This window comes from Parasteatoda tepidariorum, chromosome 10, assembly GCF_043381705.1.
Source record: "Parasteatoda tepidariorum isolate YZ-2023 chromosome 10, CAS_Ptep_4.0, whole genome shotgun sequence".
In the NCBI taxonomy this organism is placed as follows: domain Eukaryota; kingdom Metazoa; phylum Arthropoda; class Arachnida; order Araneae; family Theridiidae; genus Parasteatoda; species Parasteatoda tepidariorum.
Window position 1 is genome coordinate 45,464,448 of NC_092213.1, and position 25,606 is coordinate 45,490,053.

Sequence of the window (25,606 nt, forward strand, 5' to 3'; positions counted from 1 at the left end):
AATTTGTGTTTTCAGGGGTCTGCCCAGGCCTAGTAGCTGTACCTTCACTAATTCAACTTTACGAAAAACGATAGTTTCACAAAATACTTTTTCTTAAAATTTTCTTTTTGTATCCCTTAAGAAACGATAAATCCATATTTTTACCAAATTTTAGTGTTGATTTTTCAATATAATTTTTAATTTTTCACAAATTATATCTAAATTTTCACAAAATAGGTACCTCTCAGAAAAACCTAGACAAACCCCTGAGAAGATTTAATTGTAATTGCCTATAACTGTAATTTTAGAGAATAAAATAATTGATATGAGTGTAAAAGGTGTTAGATTTTCTAATTCTTTAAAATGTAAAGGAAAAGTATCATTATTAACTACTAAAAAATAGGCTAACATAATTAAATTACAATAATTATATCACACAATTTTTTTAAAACTTTTGAAAAGACTAAATAAATTGTGTTTTTTTATATTATCTTTAAATACATATTGACATTTATTTCTTCATAAAAATAGCTGAACTCACTTATTTAAACAGTGTAGGCACACCAGGGCAATGCCCGGGGACTCTAGAGAATCTTACTTTTTTTAAAAATTGCATTAAAAAAAAGCTAAGAATAAAAACATTGCCTTATATGTTTTTTTTTAAATAAATTTTTATAAAGTATGCATTTTTTCACCTACAAATAGTGATTGCTTATCAAACACTAATAATTGGAATAGTTTATCACCAAGAAAACTTAAAAAATCAACTGAAAACTATTTTTCTTTGTTCCAATGAAAATTTTAGGCACTCGTGAAAATTTTAAGTACTTGGGCATTGTAAGATGTTTTAATAACTGTTTAGATTGATAAAATAATTCGTAATTTTTGAATATTTTTTTTTGATTTATTATACCTTTATATTTATTTAATTTAGTTATTTTAATTGACTTTAATGGTTTTTAAAATTATTTTATTATATGAGGATTACAACTGGTTAGCATATTAATTTTTTTTAAATTATGCAAAGTTTAAAAGTGCTTTATTTGAGTTTTTGTGGTAATCAAAATGAGTTAAAATTATTGAATCATGCAGTCCCTGGCCAAATTAGGCGCACTATAAGATTCTATGTAAAATCTTAATTGCTCAGGTGGTACTATACAGCTTTATTATATTTACTCAACTGAAACCGTTTTGTACTTGTTTACATTTGTGTATCAAATGATTAAATTAAGCGATATATAATATGAATTCAACGAATTAGACGATGTGTTATAAAAATATAGAATATTTATTGTATCAGATATTATATTATAATAATTAGGCCAAATTAATAGGCACACTGTAGTTTTTTAATAATGACATGATTTGCATGAGTTTATATGCTAAACTTTTATAATTAAACATACTTGTAATGGGTTTTTGTTCAGGAGATTTCTCATATATCCTATTTGTTTTTATTTTTAACATATTTCATTACAATGTTAACCAATTGATACACTAAATTAAACAAGTGCAAACCAGTTTCAGCTACATAAAAACAATAAAGCTGTATATATTATCACCTGATAATTATAATTTTACATAGAATCTTATAGCGCGTCTAATAATTTGGCCAGGGACTGTATCTTAATTCTTACTTTATGTACGTGAAGTTTTTTAGTTTGTTTTTAAACAATATGACACGTTATAGGTCTGAAATATTTTTGCGCCTGGGGGCCCTGCATGCTATGAAGACGGCCCTGATTTTAACATATATATGTACATTACAAAATGCAATATTGAATCTACTTTATGATTCAGGAATTTATTTATAATATAGATTAAATTTTGTTTTGATGATTATATTTTAAAACTCAAAGAACTCTAAGGTTTCTGTCATTAATTTTTTTAAATTTTTACATTAAATTTTAAATTTGTTCTTAGTTTGCATTCTAATAAATCTAAGGTAAAGGTGCACAACCTGACTGTTGATTTGCGACCTGCAGAAGCTTCTGAACGCAATTTTAAAAAAAAACATTTAGCAAATAAAAAAATTTTGGATTACGCATTTGAGTCATCACTTTTGGACGTGCTCAATTTGCACATCTTCTATTGCGGGAATTTCCTCATAATTTTTTTTTAAAAAATCCAATATTAATAACCACTTTTCGATGATTTTTTAGAATTTTTTTTACAGTTATAACTACTAATTCCCATATGAGTTTTAAAATCCTGATGCAATTAATACAATATTACAACTCTTGAGTTACAAATTGTGCATTTGATTAATCCCTTTTTCACATGGCTTCTCTGTACCGAATACATCGTAAATCAATTTATTTTTTTTTTAGGTTGTTATTACTACGCTTTATGTCAATATTTTGAAAATTCTGTATTTTCACTAAGAGATTATTTCGATAAACAAGTTTCCAATCGCACATTTGAAAAATAACTTTTTGAGCTGTTTTTTTTTTTGTGCTGTAAGTTCAAGTTATTTTTTAATAATTTTTAGGCAGTTATAGCTCTGCATTCCTATTTGGTTTTAAAAATTCCAATTTTTAATGTAACATGCCAATTTTAAATGATGCTGTTGCATAACTTATGCTGAAATTATTAAACAACAATTCACTAAAATATAAGACATGCAAACTCGATTCAATCTTGAGGTATTCCATTCTTGGCATTCTTGATTTCTACATTCCCCTCATTGATGACCTGCGGACGTGATGTGGACTCGCCGACATGGAAAGTAACACCTACTTCCATGGATTGTACAAATTTAGTAGTTAACTTGCTATATGTAGTGTCATCGTCCTCTTTGCACTGTTTCTTCGTAGTCTCATTTACACACAACGGGATCCTGCACAAACTCAACTGCTAATAACAACACAAGAGAGACCAGACGTAATCGTGAACTTAATACAGCTCTCATCTTAAATGCTCAAAATTCGGTGAATTTAACACAGCTCTCCCGGTCTTTCGCAAATACAGCAGTAATAGTATCCCTTCATCGATTTCTATCCCTGATAGAATTCTGGTGAGGGAGTATTATGGTGTAACTAACACTGCAATTATTAAACAACCACTCACCAATGTATAAGGCATGCTTACTCGATTCAATGTTGAAGTATCTTTTGATAGATGAAGGTTGGCATTCTCAATTTCTACATTCCCCACAATGCTTTTAAATAGTTACTTATTGGCGCTTTTTATTTGTGTTCATTTCATCAAATATGTAAATGGGTCTTTTTTTTAGGCTATTGTCATGATTTTGACTATTCTGTTTTTTAACTACAATGTTATTACGACACGCGGGTTTCTAATCACGCATTTAAATAATAGCTTTTTGATACTATTTTGTGTCATAAAGCACCATCATAAATCCAAATTATTTTTCACTGTTTTTCGTCAGTTGCATTTCTGTGTGGTATTTAGAATTCTGATATTTTAATGTTATTACACCATGATAAATTCGAAAAATGTGAATTTTTAAGCTATTCACTGTTAGTAGTTTTAAATTTTTATAGCTTAGGTGATGTTTTTAGGAAAAAGGAAAAAGAAAACATTTTTTTTTTTATTTAAAATTAATAGAACCTCCAATAATTCAAGAAATAGCAATGATTTCTGAAGTATAATACCAAATAAATATTGAATCTTATTTTGTACTATATACTGGCTTTGTTTTGATTTTTAGTTTTTGCATGAAACCCTGTAAATTCTTTTAATTAAAATATTTCGTTTAACTTTATATTACCCATTAAAATATGTATTTATTTTTATTCTGTGAACATTAGTGTTTTTTTTTTCTCTTTTGTTAGGATTTTAAAATGAACTTTTGTATTATATATATTTAAAAGTAACCCATTCCTTTTCCCTTATATATATTTTTCCTATATATATATATACTTTTAATAAATCAATTTTTGATAAAAATGAAAAATTTAAAAGAAATTTATTACTTTCATTTTTAATTAAATTCTAATTATTAAAAATATTTAATTTTCTGTAAATATATTACCAATTTTACTGTTAATTTGTGCTTGGAACACTAATGTTTATAATAAAAATTATCTTATTTGCCATCAACATGTCTAAATATGTGTGTGGCCTTACTTTATTCAACCTGTTGTGCAAGTAGCACTTAAAAAGGTTGTGCACTTTTTATCTAAAGCAATTATAAAGCTTTTAAAATGTCATTTCAGAAGGGCTTTAATTTATTTTACAGCACTTTAGAGAAAATACTAATACTTACTAAACTCAGTGGCGAGACAGCCCTTGAGGGCCAAGGCCTACTGTGCCCATCTCAGTTTTCTTGACCTTGGGCTCTGGGGTGCAGGAGCAGATGTTCCGGTCAGGTGGTCAGCCAAACGCGGACTTATGCTAAGTTCTGATGTAATTTTGATAATCAAAACTTATACAGCAATATATTAACAATGAATTGAAACTATGAAGATCAATAAATAACTTAAATAATAAAAATTTGCTTAATGCACTTACTAGATGATAATTAGTGGTACAAAAGATATCTATGAGAAAGCAGGTATTTATTATTTTTTCTTTATTTATTTATTCTTTTTGTATTTTGTAATTTTATAAAATTATTGTTCTAAATTTAAAGTTCTGATAATATTTTAATAACAGCACTTATCAGGTTATTAACTGCAATTTAAACGAAATTATTAAAATCAATGAATTAATCACTATCCTATAAACTCAGTTGAAAATTTTTGAATCAATCAATAAAAAATTTTAAAAGTTTATCATAAAATTCTCAAAGTTAAAAGCTTTTCATAAGTTTTTGGAGTGTCGAGAACAAAAAATGTATCCTTTCCAAAGTAATAAAATAAATCGAAATTCTATTGAAAAGACTTTATAACCTTTTTATACCTGTATATTAACTTCTTGTAAACAAACATTTAATAAAAAATAAAATATTTTCTGGTGCTCAGAGGGTTATTAGTCATTAATGTTTCAATAGAATATCAAATTAATACTTTTAAATCAAATAGTTAGCTATTACATAAAGGCTGGTCGAGTTGTTCGTGCTGCAATTATTGATTGTTCAACCATTATGAATAGTTAAAACATCCATTGTGTACAAGTAGCTGATTTTATTTCTGAATTCCTTTTTATTTTGTTCTTGTCTAATAGCTGTGTAAGTTCTGTTCTATAATTTGATTAGATTTTCAATGTTATTTGATTCCTTTCATATGTTTACTGTTCAGCCAATATCACTATTCTTTTCAACGAGAATTATATTAATTTTCATACTTTGAATATGAAAGATAATTATTTATTTCAATTAAAAAAAAATTCTCATTAATGTAATGCTCTAAAACTTTCCATTTTTCAATTTTACGAAATGTATGTTTTTTATTATCATCATTATTATTACAGAAGAGTTGCATTCCTTTCTGAAAGCATATTTTGATGGCACAAAAGAAGATCTGACTAAAAGCAATACACACTTTAGTTATATTTTGCAGGTATATAATATAAAAATGTTTATTTAACTATTTTAAGTCTTATTACTGATTATATTCAATGTCATATTTTTTCACATATATTTCTCTCTCGGTTAAAACAAATTTATATAATGAATATTATATATGAATAATAGAGTGGAGTAGAGAAAGGTTTTCCATATTTGAAACGGGAAAAAAAAAGTTGTATTTGGACTATTATGTCCCTCTAGAATTTGTTCAGAACTTTAATGCACCATCTTCAATTCCTGCAAAAGGCTTAAATTAAAATCTTTACAAAAAACAACAAAATTTTGAAAAGTTTTCAAATCGTCTTGCAAATAAGATTCTCTATTAAATAAAAAAAATTTATATCCTAAAAATCGTGCTTTGTTTGAAATTTTACCACTGAATATTTTCAGAATTTTTCTACTATATTTTTAATTTCATATCAAAAATATTCATCCAATGTAACCTAATCAGCTTTTTCTGGTACATGTCCACCTAATCTAGTGTCATTAAGCCATGTCAGTCTTTCACATACAAGATGGCTCGCTATGGCTAACAAGTTCCTTCAAGTTTACATAAATAACCAAGATCTATCCATGAACTTAATGAAGTTTGCACCTTTCAATATCAACAGCATTATATGCATCAAAGTGATTTCATATTAAATATAGATCAACCATCAAGACTGCTTCTGAAAATCTATGGCGTACTCATTGGTGATTAAATAATTCTTCCTGTTTCTAAAGAATTTTTAATTTATATAATTAGTTACCTTTTTAGCATTTTAGAAAATATACAAAAACTTATGCAAATTCTTGAAATTATTTTAGGTACCTCAAATGTTCTCATCTTGTTTTATGATAGATCCATGCTTAATAAAAGATCAGAATGAAAGAGAAGTGATATACAAAGATCTAAAGGTATATTTTAAATAATTTTAATGGTTCTCATGTTTTACCTAATGGACACTTTAAAATTTTATTTTATAACTGTGGTTGAACAGCTGACCCAATTTTGGGTTTGCGGCGAATAATGTTCAACTCAGTAGCCTCGTTATTTTGTACCCAACCCAGAAGGCAAGGGAGGCCTGGATCAAGTATTGGGAGAAATTTGCCTTTGTGTAGGACTTCTTGATGGGTCTAACTCACATTTGTGCTACATGTTGAGGAAAATTATGAAAACTTCTCATGGTTAGCCTGGTGACAAGGAATCTCTAACCCATGATCCGCCTACAACTGAGGATATTTTACATCGGCACTGTGGTTGGTTCAAGCCAAGTGCAAAATTCGTATCGACCTGTCCTGGCTGGGATTCGAACCTTGTTCACCACAAGCACTCTATCTCTTGAGCCACCTTGGATCTCACTTTAATATTGTTGAAATTGACCAATACTGGTTGCCAATACTAATATACAACTTAAAATATGCTGAATCTCACATTTCTAATCCAATTTTTAGTAACTCTTTCTGTTAAGTAATGAATTGGCATTTTCCATCAAATACCTCAAATCTATTCACAATTACCCACCTTGACCTTAATAATGTAAAGACTATGAGAAATGCAACTGTTAAAACTATGTACTAATTGTCAATTTAAGTGAAAAATTCTTAGTGGATGTGAAAAAATTGATAAGTAGTACCTAATCCCTTTATGCACCAAAAATTATTCTTAATCAATTGTAGCATAAGAATTTATTTTCTGGACTTATTGTTCATATTGACAATTTAATCAATAATTGTCTTTTTGTTATCCAGACAAAGCAAAGATCAACAATTAGTTAATTTTAAGGAATTTAAATTCATTGTTTTTACTAAATTGTCTCCTATCAAGCAATTCTAATAGGCAATTAACAGTTTATAAACTACTTGCTGGAGTTTATTTAGCTGTTCTTACTAAAGAATTTATCCATCTTCAGTATTTGTATGCAAACTGTTTTATTCCATTAAACTCATAATGTCTTTAAGTAGCTTCTTATTTCTGAATTTCTTTTGTATTTATTTACTTATAAGTGTTCCAATTTTATTTTAGACTGCTAAAATCTGTTTGAAAATTCTGCTTATGTACTTGGAATGCCCTCAAACTGTTGATGCTACAAAAACAATTATTCCAACATCAATATCTGTACTTCATCAAGCTTACAATCACTGTAAAGTAATTATGTTTATTATTATTTTGTAAATGCTAACATAGGAAAGGGAATAATATAAGGCACAAAGCATATAAGATAAGGCATATAAAACCTGATTTTATTATGAATAAACAACTTCACAAAGTCCCTCATTTTTATGGTCTTCAATTGTGATTATTAATTTTGAATTTAGTACAATTGTTAAATAATTTGTACCTTAAAAAATTTCATAATCTATCTTATTTTTTACAAAAATAATAATTTAATTGTGAAAAAGAACAAGTTTTTGAGAAAACATCTTAATTAACCAGAATCATTTTTTTTAATATAATAAAATATATAATCAATACTTGAGTAAAAAGTTATTCTACATATATAGTTCTTTGTGCAAAATTTGAAAGCTAATTTTAATATATCTCTTAGCAAAAACATTTAGGCTGATTTTGTCTTTATTTCATCATTTGAAAATATAGCCTAAATTTGATTTCATGTTATATACATTTTTTTTCCAACTCCGGGAAATGCAAACATATGCCACAAAATAAAAATAAAAAACATCAGTACACAAGAAGAAAAGCAGAAGCTATTTATCATGCTAATATCTTGCAGTCTTATATTTTGCAGCGATGGAGGTATTTTTAATTTATACTTTAGGGGGGGGATGTCATATAGAGGACAGTTTGAATGATCATGTTTATGCAAAGGGCTATGGCCTGTTAGGTGACAAAAAAGAGCAACTTTATTCAATAAGGCTTATCTAGTATTGCTTTTATGTTTGCCTCACTCAAATTCTTATTCTTTATATTTTCTCGTAGCCAAGAAAGGGTCCTCATTTTGTTGTATATTTTATACAAAGTTTTATAGGGTGATTAGGCAGCCCAGAGCAATATGGTTAAAATAGTTGAGTACCCTTCCTAGTAAGGAAATCAGCCTGCTTTTTACTGTATATGCTACAGTGGCTAGATATCCACTCCATAATTACACTTTTGTTCTCCTATTCTAAAAGTTATATGTGCTTCTATACTAGAATATTTAATCAAAAAAAGGGTTTCCTAGCAAGCTACTTGCTTGGATTGCAGTCTGGGAATTTGAGAGTAAAACAACTTTTTCAAACTTACAGTGAATAGGCAGCAGTTTTAAAGCAACATATAAGACATGAACCTTGCTATCATCTGTGTTTTCCAACAGATGCGTCAAAGTTATATAAATTATTTATAATTCTTTTGCAAAATACTTATTTTTGTATTTTTTTTTCCAGGTAAGCGAAACCTTCTATGGTGAACTCTTTGAAGAGTTTACTAATGAATTGGGAAGTTTTTATAAAAATATACAAGATGTACAGAAAGTAAATATGTCCTTTAAATAATTAAACTGTTTTTTGTTAGATTTTACATATTATCATTTTAAGGTTATATCTTCAATCCTAATGAATTGGCCACATTAATTCTACACTTTTGCATCTTGGTTTTCGATACTAAGCAATGTAGATTTTTGATTTTCATGAATATTTATCACACCTCATGAGTTTTTCATTTTTTACTAGAGCTTTTTTTCTCTTTCTTGTTTTTATTTTAACTATAGAACTATTTTAAATAAGTAATTTTTTTTGTTTAAATTTGCATAACTCTATCATAAAAATTAGCTTTAAAAATGAGAAGAGGTTTGCTTGTTTGATATGCTTAGTTTTTTTGTTTGTTTTTTTAAATAACTTTGTTTTTCTAATTTTTTAAACTTTCAACTCTAAAAATAAACCATTTATAGCATCATCTTTAATGCATTCTAACTGCCACATGATGTTTTCATTCTCTTTTAGAAATTGCCAAAAAGAGCTCTCTAAATTATTTAGATGCATTTGAATCCACTTATTTGTATTGTTATTTATTTTTTTTTTCTTTTGATGTTTTGTGTTTCCTTATTTGACCTTCACCACATTGCCCGGTCGCTGGGAGTGGTTTTAATAGTCTCTCCCAAAGGTTTTCTTCATCACTAAGTCAATGGAAAAAATTCTGTGCCTCTTGCAAGTAGAGGAGGTCTCTACACAGCTGTTCTTTCCTGGAGGTTTCACTGTATCTGTTTGCTGAGTTTTCGACACAATTTTACGTTTGTATTAGTATTTTTTATTTCATGAACTGGGAAGTGACTAGAGAAAAATGCTATGAATTGAGTATTTTTAATTCTAATTAACGATACATATAAACAGAGACAAAATAATTTTTTCAATAAATGTCTTTCTATTAATCAATGTGTTTTATTCATGTGTATTATAAGAAATTATATCAACTAATAGTGATGCATCTAGACTAATCTTTTATATGATAACATATGTATCACATTGTGGTGTTTCATTAGAAATCCTATGCACTTGTCTAATGTTTATTTAATCAGGATAATTTAAACTAGTTGACAAAAATTAATCCTTCTTAGCAACTGTAAAACTCTGCGTCTGGACTTTATAACGATCTAGACTTTACTAGATGATGAACCCACAAAGCTTTGCTGGTATGTTACATGAAATTTAAGCCACTCTCTGAGGGGTTGTTCTACGGAATTGTCGAAATGCTGATTTCAATGTTTTATCTAATGTCCCAACATGTTCTGCATAACTTTCATCCGTTTCAAATTATGTGATTTTGCAAGCCATTCTAGATATGATAGGATTTGTCAGTGTTCATAACACCATTCATGTGTTCTTTCATCCAGAAAACTGTTGCCAACTTGAAAAATAGAAACGTGCTGGTTCATGTTAATAGTTACCTCCCTGAACGGGCCAACTCCTTAATGTTTGAGGAAAATAAGGCTGATTAACTAGCAATAATTCTTTTAAAATCTATAATTATATATTCTATAATCTATAATTGTATTATAACAAATGCCTCTTTCTCTGGATCATTTAAACTTGAACTAGTAATTATATTTATCTTTATATTTTAAAGAGAAATGAAGTTTATTTGTGCAAATCTGAAATTTTGTTGAATTGTTAACTATTTTCTATCTTTAGGTTACATTGGGAAGGTTAGACATTTTACTCACCAACGATTCTTATGACAAAAATGATAGTAACTCTATCATTTTAGTTTCTCGTGGTATTGGACAATTGTGTGAACTATTATCAACTATTGACCAAAATATTTCTTTGATTTTTTGGAAAGTTTTCTCAAAGTAAGTGTCGTTTTTTTTTTTTTTTTTCCCCTTCTCATTTCAAATGTTTTCCTATCCTAATTCAAAGTTTTAAAGTAAAAATAATAATATTGGAGTAAAAATAAAATGAACTAACAGAACTAACTAAGTGAACTAACAGAATGTTGTTTAAATTTATTTTTTATTTCTCAACTTTTATCTAGAATTTTTTCCGTTAATTTTTTTGTATGAAAAAACAAGGAAAATTTGTGTGAAAATCGTTAAAGAAATTTAAAATTGTTTTAATTGTATGCATTAAAGTATTAAGTCCTATTACTTGTGCTTTTGACTTTTCTTCATTAAAAGGATTTTGTTTGAAAAATAAAGAAGTCTTTTAATCATAAGTAACATTCATCTTGTCTTTACTTTTTAATTTAGGCTTGTGTCAAAATATAAAGATGTTGTTTTGGAGAAAATAGAAGTAGATGTTTTCCTATTACCGCTAGTATTTAACATAGAAGAAATTGTTTCTCGATGCATCGATAGCATTAAATCAAATGAAAAAGTAAACACTCTTTTTTCTTACACTTGCAGTTTGACCTTTTTTTCCAGATTCTTTGAATTTAATTCATAATGATGAAATTTAAATGACTGAAGTCTTGATTTTTTTTCTTACAAATGGTGCATAAAATTTCTCAGTTAACTCCAGAAGCAAAGTGATTTACTGAAATTTTTAATGTAGGTTTATAGTTTTTTTTTTTATATCATAGTAATTAAATTAAATCAAATATAAAGATAAATATTCTTTTTTCTTAAACTTACAATTTGATTTATTTCATTTTTATTAATTTATTTATTATGATAATAGAATTTTATTCATGTTGAGTTTAAATTACCAAAGTCATTGATATTTTCTATGCTTCCATCTACTTAAAGTTACATTTGTATAAAATTTGCCGATTGACACCAGAACCAAGTGATTTACAAAACTTTTTAATGTAGTTTTATTGTTATTTTCTATGTTTTCGGTATCATAGAAACAGAGTAATTTATATAAATTTCTTTTTCATTTGGCTATACCAAACCATAATTCCCGTAAATGCTTACAGAGTGCTTTTTTTTTAAAGTGAAACCTTTACTGTTTTAAGTAAGTTCATCAAGAAAAAATAATAAACTTCTTCTCATTTTATCATTTCTTCTTATTTCTGATTTATTTTTGATCAAAAAAATGTAATGTTTAATTTAATTTTTACTTATTAAATTTTACACTAATGAAAGATTTGGTCTAATGTAACTTTCGTATTTTTAGATCATGGAATCTGAAATTAAACTCTGCATTATGGAACTGAGTTTACTGAAGAAAATCATACAAGTGTTCAGTGGGCATATAAAAGAGGAAAGCATAATACATCTCAGAAATCTTTCTTTACATCTATTTAAGTAATTTGATGTTTCTTATAATTTGTCCTTGAGGATAGGACTATTTGTATTAAAAGCTTTTTTTTCTGCTTTTAATTTATGTATTTGTATATTTTAGCCTTTTACTATTGACTCATTCTTTTTCTGCTGCTGAATCAAAAGATTTAAACGTGATAAGAATATTATTGAAAACTGTTAAGCATGCTATCACACCCTTTTTCTCTGATAGTATGTTTTTTACATCAGCATTGCATTCTAGTCATAAAGGTAACTTCTGTATTATTTACCTCTTGTCTGATTTTTTTTCTTTGCAACGAATTCAACATTGAATTAAAATCATTTAATGAATGTATTTATATATTTGAATGTATGAATATAGTTGATAAATGTCATTTAAAATTTTTTTACTGCTGTGTTCTTATCATTAAAGTAAAATGGATAATATTTTAACTGCTTACCCCAAATCAATTTTGTAGTGCTTTAAGTAGTTACCTAAAATAACCTACTGATTGTAAATAAGGAAAACAAGTATTTAGAAATATTTTATTACAGTTACAGTATTATTTACTCTTAATTACTTAACCCTTTGCTTGCAGCCATACAGCTGTACTAGTCAAAAAAACTGTCATTGCAATGCTGGATCAGCACTTGTACCAGTGATTATTTTCCCCTTATAATCAATGACCACCATTGAACTTGTCATTTCTTTAGTAATTAGGTTCCATTGTGGAAGGAAAGTCTGCAAGCTTGCTTACTTTCTATTTGAATTGGCTGAAAGATCTTGCTTTGTTGTTATCAGTTGGCGAGTTTTGAGGGGTGACAATTTTGTTCATTCCCTTTGAACTACTAGTTATATTTCATTTGAGATATTTTCAATGACATTATTTTTTTGAATCTTTTAATGCAAATTTAATTCTTGCTTGTTTTTTTTCGCTTACATTCATGTTACTTATCTTTAATGTATGTTTAGATTTTTGTTAATTTTTTGTTTGCGTTTTTGTTTATGTTTTAGTTAACTTTTTTGTTTATTTTTTTTTCTTTTTTTTTTTAAAAAAAATTGCTGTTTTTGTTTGATATTTACATTTAGCATTTCATTATTCTTTTTTCATTGAAAGAATAATTTTTCATATTTCAAGATGCCACGTAGAGTGAGTCCACTTACTCAAGCAGAAATCGATACTTGTTAATTCCTTATTCAAAAATTTGAACCTTATCTACTCATTATTGTGTCATCTATTTTAATATTTCCTGTAGTGTATAAATGTGCTTAGTTAAAAAAATAAAGTTAAAAATTCTATCCTGAAAAAAAAATCTTTGCTCTGACTGTTTGCAGAAATGTTTAATATCTTAGTATTGATAGACAAAAAATTGAACTTGCTGTCATTTTTTAAGATTATAACACTTACAAAAAAAAATTCTGATCTGAAAATCTAATAATAAGTTAAAATAACATACATTGTTAGCATTGGTTTCAAATATGAAAAGATATTTTTTCCTTTTCTCTAACAGGTGAAGATTCAGTATTACTAATATGATCTGTACAGTGCTTAAAAATTTTTAAAATGGTAGGAGAATTAAGAGGCTAAATACTATTTTAGCATATTCGTAATCATCGCAATATTTTTATAATTTCAAAGGAATAATCATAGATGTAACAGTTTTGTGGTTTCAATTTGAAAGAGTTCTAAGTGTTTTAAATATTCAACAAATCTCAAATGTATGAATTTAAATTTTTCAAAAATAAACATTATTATAAAGGTATTGCTTTTGTATTACAGATTCAGATGAACATTTCAATTATATTACTATTAAAAATTACACACAAAAAGATTATTATGTTATAAGAACAGAGTATAATACATTTTGCCGTCCCTAGTAATAAGCAGTTGGAAAAGGTTAAAGAGAAAATCTAATTACACATTTCGTATTCTGAATCTAGCGTGCACATGAAGATCGACGCATGAGTAAATTTTTTCACTGGAAATTTTATTTAACCAAACTTTTAAAACTTGCTAGATTTTTTAAAAAAAGAAAGCATTAATATCATTTATTTATTTGGAAAAAAAATTAAGTGTTTATGGAAAGATAAGAGAGCATCTATTTAAATGGTTGACTTTCAATTGCAAGTTAAATCTCATTGAAGCTATCTCCACTTTTCGAAATTTGATATACTAGTGAACAACTTTTAGAAAGCAGTCTTTCTCCCTCCTGCTGCCATATTCTTTGCAACAAATTTTTCTTTCAAATTCCAATGAAATCTTTCTATTAAGACCTACACAGCATGTGACTTACTTAGCTCAAAATAAATTATTATTCCTTCTCTGAAAGAGAGAGGATACTGAAATCATTTCAGCCGTTTCTAAATGTGAATAGCCATTTCCTGCTTTTTATTGTGTTAACTGCCGGAATGTATGCTCTTAATGATAATATATTTGGGGTCATTCATTTTTAAAATCTTTAATAGTTAGCTCAATCTTTAATAGTTAGCTCAAAGAGGCTGTATCATGATAAACGGAAATGCATGCTTTACCTTCATTATGTCAATAGAGCTTGTATAGATGTGTCTTATAATCTGTGACTTTAAAATTTTCATTTTCATATGCGATGTGTAAGTTGTGAAAGACTGTAGTTCAGTAGATACTTTCTTTGGTACGAACCTTTCCTGCTTCTTACAAAAATAAATAAATAAAATCGAAATGAAGAAAAATAATTCTTTTTGTTTTGTAAAAAAATTCAAGGAAAGTATTAAGAAAACGAATTGGTTTAAAATTAAGCTGGTAACTAATATTAGTTTGCATTTAATAATGTAAAATATTACATAATATTTTAAAACAAAATTTGAAAATGAATTTATTCTGAATTTTAAAATGATATTTATTTTACCAATATAAGGTCCGAAAATAAGCTTAATAGAAATGTGGCACACTTTTTTTTATTATGTAATATATTTGTTCTAAAATTGATAAACATCTCTGCTTTTCTTCTTTAAATTTTCAGTGCCATTTCATTATTTTTTATATTTCAAAATATGTTCTCATGAAATATTAATGAATTGAAATATTATAGAATTTTAACATTAACTTATCAGAGCTGATCAATATAACATTGGGTATGACATGAAACATTTTGCATGAAATACATACCGTAACAGAAATTTGAAAGGTACCAAATGTGCAAAAACTTAGTTTGTAGCCTCTTTTATCTTCATTTCTTTTATTTTAATTTTATTTTTTTATTTATTCATTATTTTTTTTATTGTGGTGTAGACATTTCTAGACAAATTGACCCTTAAAAGTAAGCTAAGAGTAGTAACAATTAACAAATTTATTTATTTTGAAAGAAAAAAGTAAAGGCACGATAATGAAAGCACATATTTTTGTATGAAAAACAGATAATGTAGTTAAATGAGTATGTTTTCTATACCAAATAGTTTTACAGCAAAATTCCATGTATGAAAAATTGATTACATAACTACCATTAAGCTTAATGAATTCTGTTCAACAAACTATATTTGAAAATTAATTTATCTAATGAAAATATTAATCTTACCTCTGTAAATGAAATTTTTATGTTTAAGAATATTTGCATTTAAATTTTGAATGAATGTGTGTGTGTGTGTAATAGATGTAACTCTAAAAAAATAAGAAAAAAACAAGTAAAATAAATATTCAAAAAAGTCTACAATTGGTCTCTTTTTTTCAAACGGATAAATAAAATAATCTTCAATAATGCAAAAGACTTATGACGTATATTGCTAGCAGTTCTAATAGCTTTGCTTTTTTGGCATTATGTAGAACAATAAACGAGTTTATGATTTTAAAGTAGTAAAACTTCTAACAATGCACTATTTATTAAAGAAAATTAAGAATTTCGTTAGCAGCAATTTAATTATAATCTTTCAGATGCAAGTACGTGTTTTTTTTAATGAGTAAAGTTTTTAAATAATTATTGCATGTTTGCTTGTCTTGTATTAGAGAAAATGTTACTATATTGTGACAAATTAGTTAAAAAATATTTATTTTAACTTTTTTAATTCTGTGTTTAACATGACAAATAAAGTATGCCAAAACATGTCTAAAGATGCCAAAATATTTGCCCATTACGATGCACACTACAATCCTATTATTGCTCCCTCCAAGATGCACACTGCAATCCTATTATTGCCTTCTCCCGGGCGGTGACATGCAAATTACATTAAAACATTTCCTATTCGTAACTGGTAAAAATAGTTTCCTCCTACTGACTAAGTGGGGGATGAATTTCTGTAAGAAAGAGCTGTAAGGAGAGGAGAATTTTTTCACCTGACTAACTGTAACTGAAAGGTCAATTATATGAAATGATTTATATATAGTTTTCAAACTATATATTTTAATAAATTATGGAAAAGTTTAGTCACAGATATGAAAATACTGATTTATTTACTTTTGCATATAAAAATTTAAATGCTGTATTTTAATAAGATTAATTTATACAGTTCATTTAAAATTTGTATTATCTACAAGAATAAAGTGATTTATATCTTTTTTCTGTAAATAATTGTATTTGCCATACTAGTTTAAAATTTTCATGAAAACACTTTTTTTTCTTCTCCAACTATGTTTTATTTTATCTCTCTTTTTTTTTCTTTGTTTTCTTCAGTGGCAGGGCAGTTCTGGTTGGGCCTTTGCCTTCTCAATAATTTTGCTATTGTCCACTCTATATTTGATCATGGTCTTTTAATTAATCATTCTTAAAACGGCAAGATCCATAACCAATCAACCCATCTGAGGTTGGGTCGGCCCCTAGCTCTTGTTCCAGAAGGCCTGGCCAAGAGTAGTTTCTGTGTTGAGCGTTCGTTGTTCATTCTAATAACAGGACCAGCCCCATATAACTCTTTGGATTATGTATTTGATGACATTGAGTTCTTTGAAGGCAAGATAATGTTCTAAATTTGAATGTCTGTGTTTTATCTCTTTTTATTATCTAAATTTTAAATATTCATATCTTTTTACAGATATATCCCCTGATTTACAAGTACCTTTAATTTTACTGAAATTGACTGCTTTAGATTGTTTAAAAGTGTACCCAGGTATGTTTTTTATGTGTCTTACATAATGAAATATTTTTATTTTTTTTAACAACTCTTAAATGATTTTTTTTTCAGAATAAATTAAACATTTTCCCAATAAATTTTGATAAGTTGAATTTCTCATATAAAAATTACTATAGGCCAGATTTTTCTGTTTTGAGATAGCTTCTTATTATATTTATCATTTTAGATTGTTTTCTCACTAACATTTTGTTTTATATTGTGTTATATTTTGTTAAAATGTCAATTATTAAAATTCTATCTGTCAATAAATCTCATAATTAAATTTTCATTATTTTTTTACTGCATTTATATACTGTTTCAATTTATTTGGTTTCTATATTTTCCCCTAAAGTAATGGTTATTATGCTTTCGTTGCAAGAACAGCAAATTAGCCCTTCTTCATTTCTGATTTATCCAGGTTTGTAAGTAAAACTGATCTATCTATACAAGACCCTAAATTAGTTACTCAATTTTTGGAATTTATTCATGATTTTTTTGTATTTAAATTTTTTTTCTTCTTTTGCATATATTTTTTTTATATTTAATAACTATTCATGTCCTATTATTTGCATTTATGTTTAATAAATTCAATTTATTTATTTTTTTAATTTTCCAATTAAAAATATGTGTGTAAAGATTTTACTACTTTTCAAATGACATGGGGTGATTGTATTCTGGGTGTACCCTGTAATTAAAGGTTTTTCGTATCATCCTTCCAAGTTTAAAAACTAGGAGCTGCGCGTGTGATTTTTCTGCGAATTGCACGGAATTCCGTGTCTCTTAAGGCCATTAAATCGCAGACTTTGACGAATGAAATCTTATAATCTCTAGAAATTTTTACCAAATTTGCAATCTAAAATTTAAATTGCGAAACTTTCGCTAAATCATACACCAATCAATCATTTTCATACATATAATTATTTCACCCATTAGATTTTATTAGATTTTTTATGGTTTGACGGATTTTTGCTGTTTTTAATATTTGAAACTACGCTGGAATGCGCCAATATCACGATTATATTCATGTGGTTTAAATAACAAAGTCATTTTTACTTGATTTAAAAGTTACACATTGTGAATCGTATTCACGTAATTTGAAAATCCTATATCGCGATTCGTATTTGAGCGTTTTTAAAATCCAATATTGCGACTCTTATTCACGCGTTTGTAATATCAAACATCGATTTTTGTATTTATATATGATTTAAAAGTCGTACATTGTGATTCATATTCACGCAATCTAAAAATCTTTTATCACAGTTTGTATTTATGCGATTTAAAAATCCTATATTGCGACTTGTATTTTTGCCTTCTTAAAATCCAATATTGTAACTCATATACGCACGATTTTAAAATCCAATATCGCGATTTTTATAAGAACTAGGTTTTTCTTAAATTAGTTACTATAACGGCATGATATTCTTCATATGTAGGTAATTTAATTATAAATCTTAGTTCAAAAAATATATTAAACATGCATAGTATATATAAGTTGATATCTTGATATCGAGTTTTTGAACATAAAATTTTCAAGGCTTTTTACTTTGTGTCACAATCACCCCTGAGTGATAATAAAGCGATAACATGAGTAATTAGTACTTCAATAATTATCAATTTATTCTGAAAACAATGTTTTCTACCTTTTTATAATTAAATCATGTAATTTGGAATTACTTTTTTTTTTAGAACATTTTCAACTTTTTCAGAAGAATGTATTTCTTATTGAAGTATTTTCAACTCTTAAAGAGAGTAAGTATTATTTTTTTTACTATACAGTTGGTTATAAATTTACCTCTAATTACCTGGAAATTTAGACCAGGGAAACAAAAAATTATTGAACTATTGATGTCAGAATTGTTTTTTTTTTTATAGACACTCCTGATGATGACCTCAAACTTATATATTTAAAAATTCCATCCACTTTAATGACAGATTCCAGTAAAGAAACCCCAAAGTATGTCACAACTGTTTTCTATTTTTTGTTTACTTTAAATTTTTTATAAAAATGGTATTTTAATACATATATTGAGATTGGTCATAAGATAACTTCAATTTTAGTGTTTAGAATCTCATTATCATTTTCTATAAGCATATTATGCTCTACTAAATGTATTGTCATGGTTTTTAAATCATGTAAAAAATTACATAGAAGAAAATAAAATATTTAATATATCTCTGACGTTGCTGTCAATTTAAGTTTCAGTGAAGACTGTACAATCTGCTTAATTTTTCACCCCATTAGGCCCTGCTATTTCGTATCCTGTGGTCTATGTATGTTAAGTTTTTTTCTTATAAAGCTTTTCTGTTACAAATAAACCTGATATTGTTTTATTATTTAGTACATTTTTATTACCGGGTTCGTAAAAACTGCTTAATTTTTTTTATTTTAAAAAATATGGGACCTTAAAAGTACTTATTATTGGTACAAGGTTTTCAAAAGTCCATAGTTTTCAGTATCACTATAGTTGATAGAAGCAATTTTTCAGTCTTAAAACAAAATATTCTTCTTTTATCACCTCGAATGAGACTGTGCATTGAGGGTAAAGCATTTTATAGAGACAAGAAGAAATATGTGTAAGGGCTACAGGCAAGGTGAAGAAAGCATGTTCTTCTTTCATTAATATATTCTTCCTTTTGCCTAGAATTATATTCTATAAGGAGAATGAAGCATTCTAAAAGAAAAGAATAGTGTGCGGACAAGGGGGATACTGCACGTTGAAGAGATCATGCTTTTTTTGGGGGGAACAGTTCTAAGCTACCTAAGTAACAGGCCCACATTGACCTTAGAAATCGACAGAATGCAACAAATTTAGTTCTACTGGTAGTGCACATGCTTATAGAAATGAAGTAAAGCCCTAAGAAAAGAAATAACAGAAAACTTTTTTTTCACTTAAATCCCTATGGAAACTTTTTCTAAAAAACTTGAAGAATTAAATAAATGTGTACAATATTTCAATGTATAATAAGTAACTGTATATTTATAGAAAACAGTAACATTTTTAAAAATTCCTAATTGTACAGTAATAAATTTAGTTTGAAAAATCCCAGCCAACCTAGATTCTTTATCAGACTTTGGACGAAAACCTCATGTTATTTAAAAAATACTTTAAATTTTTCTTCCTGAGTAAAAATTAGTAATGCATGATTTGCTTTTAACAAGAAAATTAAATCTTTGGTAGCTACATGTATAACTTGTTTTGTTGTCATGTAACCAATTTTTTAAATTTACTTTTGAGGTTTTAGATGGTTGCATTATTATTTTTATTTCTTAAAGACAAATGGATTATGACATAAAAATTTTAATCTACTCAATTAAAAGACCTCAAAATTTTTATAGTCTTTTAGAATTAAATTCAAACTTAGATTTTATTATTATTTTATATTATTTATTATGTGTCGGCATTGGTTCTGTTATGAGTTCAAATATATAACAACATACTTATATGTTCTATAATAACGTATAAACTTAATTTTTTTATTATGTGTTAAAGTTCAGTAACATTTTCAAGCTACATAAATAATTTCATTTCATAAAAACTGATAATTTTTCATAAATGAAGTGGGTGGATTTAATTATAATTTCAATCACTGTAATCAGTCTAGATATTTGAAAAAAATTCGAAATTAGTATCATACTAGGAGTTAAGCACTTGCAAGGGAAATTTTATTTTTAAGAACACTAATTATAATTTCATATGAATTAAACAATATTTGTAAAGTTTTAAGAGCCCCAATGTTTCACATTGAACAACAAATACTTCACTTTTCTATTATAATTAACTCCTTGCCTGTCCCTTGCTTCACTAAGCCGATTCATATTGCCCCTGACGTATATATATGCCTTTTCGAAGAGTGCAATGCGTTTTGCCATGCGCTGCTATCAGTAAAACTACTCCCACAGCTTTGGAGTGCAATTTAATGCCCTTGAGAGTGTTTTCGATGGATTAGGAGAGGGAGGGAAGGAAAAGTAAATCACAGCTGTTCAGTTATTAATTGGGCTTGAGTTGTATGCACTTTTTTACTTTTCTTTCCTTCCCGTTTTTGTCTCCATGCGTAGTAATATTTTTTATTTTATGTGCAAATATGTCTGAGAGTGAATTAGATGACTATTTTTCTTCGTCTTGGTAGTCAGAGACTTTGGAATATCGCATTACTTTTTTACATTTATTACAGCAAATTTTTAATTATTGTATTGTTATACTTTAATGTTTTTTTATTATTATTTGTTTATTTTTTGTAAAAGAAAAAAAATAGTTTTTAGATTGAAAAGCTTGCCTCTTCTTTTTCTCCTATGCATACCAAAACTACGTGCCCCTTCATCTTTGTAGTCAGGGACTTCGGAATATCGCGTTACTTTTTTACATTCGTTACGGCAAATTTTTTATTTTAATACTGTTATACTTCAATGTTTTTTATTATTATTTGTTTATTTTTTGTAAAAGAAAAAAAAATAGTTTTTAGATTGAAAAGCTTGCCTTTTCTTTTTCTCCTATGCTCACCAAAACTGCGTGCCCCTGTGAAAACCGTTGGCACTGGAGGGGGTAATTTCGAAATTTACCTTAGCAGACAAGGCACATTAGTATGCTCTTGAACTATTTAGAAAGTTAATTTATCTTCAATTATTTTAAAGTCTTGCTCTAAAGAAAATTATTTTTCTAACCTATTAATCTAGTTCAGTAAATTGTTGTTTTTAATCAAATAAAAATAATCTAGCTCAATTGGAAAAAATCCAACTTGGAAGGAAGTTCTAATGGCCCCACCAGAGAAAACTCACTTCTGTTCTCAAAACTTGCCTGGTTCCATTTTGGCAAACCCTGGTAATGAATACAAATACATCAATACTTGTATTATAATAAAATTGTATTTTATCATTTTTATTTATTTATTTTTAAGAAAATAAATAATTGGCACCATCACTGGGGATATGTGTATACTTTATGATAACAATCATTCTATTTTTAAGATCTTTAATTCCTCCCAAAAAGTCCTTAATTTTTGCTTTGGTAAAAGATTGGGAACCCTGTATTGTGTAACATCTCTTAACAAAATAATTTAAATACATTAAAATATACATAAACATATTGTTTGAAAAAAAATACTAACATTTTATTTAGAAATTTTTAAATATAATGTTCATAAAAGAAAACTATACCTGGCACAATTTATTACTAATGCTGCATTTTCTTTTTCAGTTTAGTAACTTTATACGAACACTGTTATACCTGCTTAGCTGAATATACTAAACTGTTCTTAAATTGTTCAGATTCTTCCTTTTTGTTTGTAAGTATTTCTTTGTGATCATTTTGATTATTAACAACTTAACTTTTTTATTTTTTATGCTATATAATCATCTATATACATATACAATCAAGATCGTTTATTAAAAGCCCTGATTTAAAATTTATTGAGAAATTTTTTAATAAATTATTAGTCTAACATTAAAAAGCCTATTCTTTCGAAAATACCTCGAATTTAGCTAGGAATTTTTTCTAACCGTCTTGAAAGTTATTTCTTTTTTGAAGCTGACAGAAAAAGTATTTGACTCATGATTCCTTTTATCCCTTACACTTCATTCCTTTTATCAATTTGTACAAACTTTTTATGCAGGTGAACAATGCATAGAAACAATGTATAAAAGTATAAAAAAAAAAATTTAATCAAGCTTATCCATTTTTTTTTTCACAATCAAACTGACTTGATTAAAGAATTTTAATGGATACTTTTTTATTTGGTTTCAAGTTTTGGCATTTCAAAAACAATTAATTTTTACATAGAATTTATACTATAAATACTGTATTTAAAATATTTTCTGCAACTGTTATTTGAACAATATAAAATTAGTCATGCTAAAAAAGAAATTTCCATTAATTTTCCAGGACAAAAATTTATTATGCATCTTTTCTTCAAGCTCTGACATGGTTTCTCTGCTAATATCAGATGTATGGATGTATTATTTACGGTAAGACTTTTAATAAAATTCCCCAAAAATGCTCACAAAAACTTTTTATTCATAACTTTATATGTGTTTCTGCAGATCTCTTTCAATCAATGATGTATATAAACACTGCATCACTCTGGCAAAAATCCTAAAAGAGGAACAAAATTCAAGAATCGAGCAATTTTTTATACGGATATTAAAATTATTACCAGATGATTTAAAGGTTAGTTTAAGTTATTATAAACTAAAATAATTTATATTTTTAAATTATTTTTGTTTTTTTATTTTCAAATTACACTTAAAAAAATTTTTGAAATCCATATTCTTATTGATTTATTTTTAATTGCTTGTTTGGATCATCTAGAAATTCAGATTTATCTTCAGTTCTATTACCTATTGATAACCCTTAAATTCTGTCACTATGAAAAAACTGTCTAACTTTCCAAATTGATTTTTTTATATTATTATTTTGATGTTTGTCTACATGATTTTATGATTTGGCACTTTTTCAAAGAGGAATAGTGCACATTCATAAGATCTTTGCATGAATCATTTAAACATTTTTGTTTCAGAAGTTACATATTTATCCAAACGGAAGCCATTGAGTTAAGATTATATTAGTTCATAAGTGCTAGACTTTTCTGAAAAAAATTACATAATTTGATATTGACCAATCATTGTTCAATTTTATACTGTTTATTAAAAATTTACATATTCTATCTTTATTATTCTCTGAATATTTTGCAGATTCGATTATTTGAAGAAAATGAAAATATACACAATTTACTAGGTATCAGTAGAATTGTTTCCACTCTTAATCTAACGCAGATGGAAAATTTATCTCCCGTGACTGATATTTGCTCTGAAAGAATAATTCCTGTTGTATGTATAAATTACTTTTTCGTTATTTTTTTTTATTGAAACTGCTGCTTTCTGTTTAATTTTATAGCAAATAATTATTTTAGATAAAACATGCATTTATATTAAGCCACTATCTTTACATTACTTCGTATCAGCTTTAATAATCAATGGGTTGTAATTTAAAAATGCTAATGGGCAGATTATGCTACAGTTTCAGTTTTGAAATTAAGTTATTAGAAAGTTTATATTGAGTCATTTTTAATGATGATCAGAACAATACTGGCACATGCTCACATATGCTACAGACCAGCCAACTCTCAGACTTTTGTGTTCAACCTCAGGACATCAAGCTTCTTAGTGAACCTGTGCCAGCTTGCAAACAACCCTCAAAACTTTCCTTCGTGTCAGCAATTTTGTAGTTAAAATGTAGTTTAGTTTATTGTTGATTCTTTTTTTTTTCTTTTTTTTTTTTGGATCTTTATCATGGAATGTCTAAACAACCAAAATAAATTGTAACACTAATTAATTAAAGTTAATTAAACTTATTCAAACTACTGCATTAATTACGCATATATCACACTTCACGCTAAATTGGCTAATTTAAATAATCTATCAATTATTTCTTTTTCAAGCGCAAGTTTTTTTAATATTAGTTTTTTAGTGTTTGTGAAAGTTTTAGGAAAATATGATAAAGTTGGATTTTTTTAAAATCTAGAAGCTCAGTTTTGTGTTTAAAAGTGCCAAGTTGTTTTAAAACTGAACAAAATGACAAAGAGTCAGTCGCGAGGAAAGTAGTTTAATACTTACAGTGCGATGTACAGTAATACCTGTATAGTTAAACTTGGCAGTATTAACCATTCCTGCCACAGATGTGACCTGTGAAAGAATATTTAAATTCATTAAAAAAATCCAAACCTGATTCTGTCCTTAGTCAATTCAAACTTTAGAGAATTTGTTGGATAGGCAAACTCGAAAGAGTTTCAGAAAAATTGTTATGCAACTTTTTATGAAAAATTTTAAATCAGTGACTCATTCTGTTTTTTTCTTCTCTTAAATAGAGAGAATGATTTATTCTCTAATTTTTAAGGGTAAAAAAGTAACTTTCATAAATTTAAAGAATATATTAATAAATTTTTTTCACAGCTCTGTTTTGCTTATTACGCTATGCAGTGTTCACAAAAAGTCTCAGGCTTTTCGAATTTCTGTGGTTGACAAGTCTGTCTCCTTTCTTAATTTAGATTGGGAGACAGATGGTAGTAGTAAACACCTGGACTCCAAGCCAACAGTCGAGTCTCAAATAAACCTTTCCTGCTCTGAAATTACTATGAGCATTACATTAAATTGACAAGTCTGTCTCCTTTCTTAATTTAGATTGGGAGACAGATGGTAGTAGTAAACACCTGGACTCCAAGCCAACAGTCGAGTCTCAAATAAACCTTTCCTGCTCTGAAATTACTATGAGCATTACATTAAATTGACAAGTCTGTCTCCTTTCTTAATTTAGATTGGGAGACAGATGGTAGTAGTAAACACCTGGACTCCAAGCCAACAGTCGAGTCTCAAATAAACCTTTCCTGCTCTGAAATTACTATGAGCATTACATTAAATTGACAAGTCTGTCTCCTTTCTTAATTTAGATTGGG

General features: G+C 27.2%; 1 protein-coding gene across 1 annotated transcript in view; it reads left to right on the forward strand.

The window, feature by feature from the left end:
• LOC107444385 (FIGNL1-interacting regulator of recombination and mitosis) overlaps positions 1-25,606 on the forward strand; it is a gene marked incomplete in the record, with an annotated part of 31,443 nt that overhangs the window by 734 nt on the left and 5,103 nt on the right. The window contains 16 exon segments of the mRNA XM_043040346.2: positions 4,459-4,498; positions 5,356-5,444; positions 6,260-6,349; positions 7,458-7,580; positions 8,816-8,902; positions 10,556-10,716; positions 11,113-11,239; positions 11,984-12,114; positions 12,212-12,360; positions 17,087-17,161; positions 18,851-18,913; positions 19,037-19,118; positions 22,357-22,444; positions 23,041-23,123; positions 23,199-23,325; positions 23,850-23,984. Of these exon segments, the coding sequence (XP_042896280.2) occupies positions 4,459-4,498; positions 5,356-5,444; positions 6,260-6,349; positions 7,458-7,580; positions 8,816-8,902; positions 10,556-10,716; positions 11,113-11,239; positions 11,984-12,114; positions 12,212-12,360; positions 17,087-17,161; positions 18,851-18,913; positions 19,037-19,118; positions 22,357-22,444; positions 23,041-23,123; positions 23,199-23,325; positions 23,850-23,984 (1,650 nt within the window).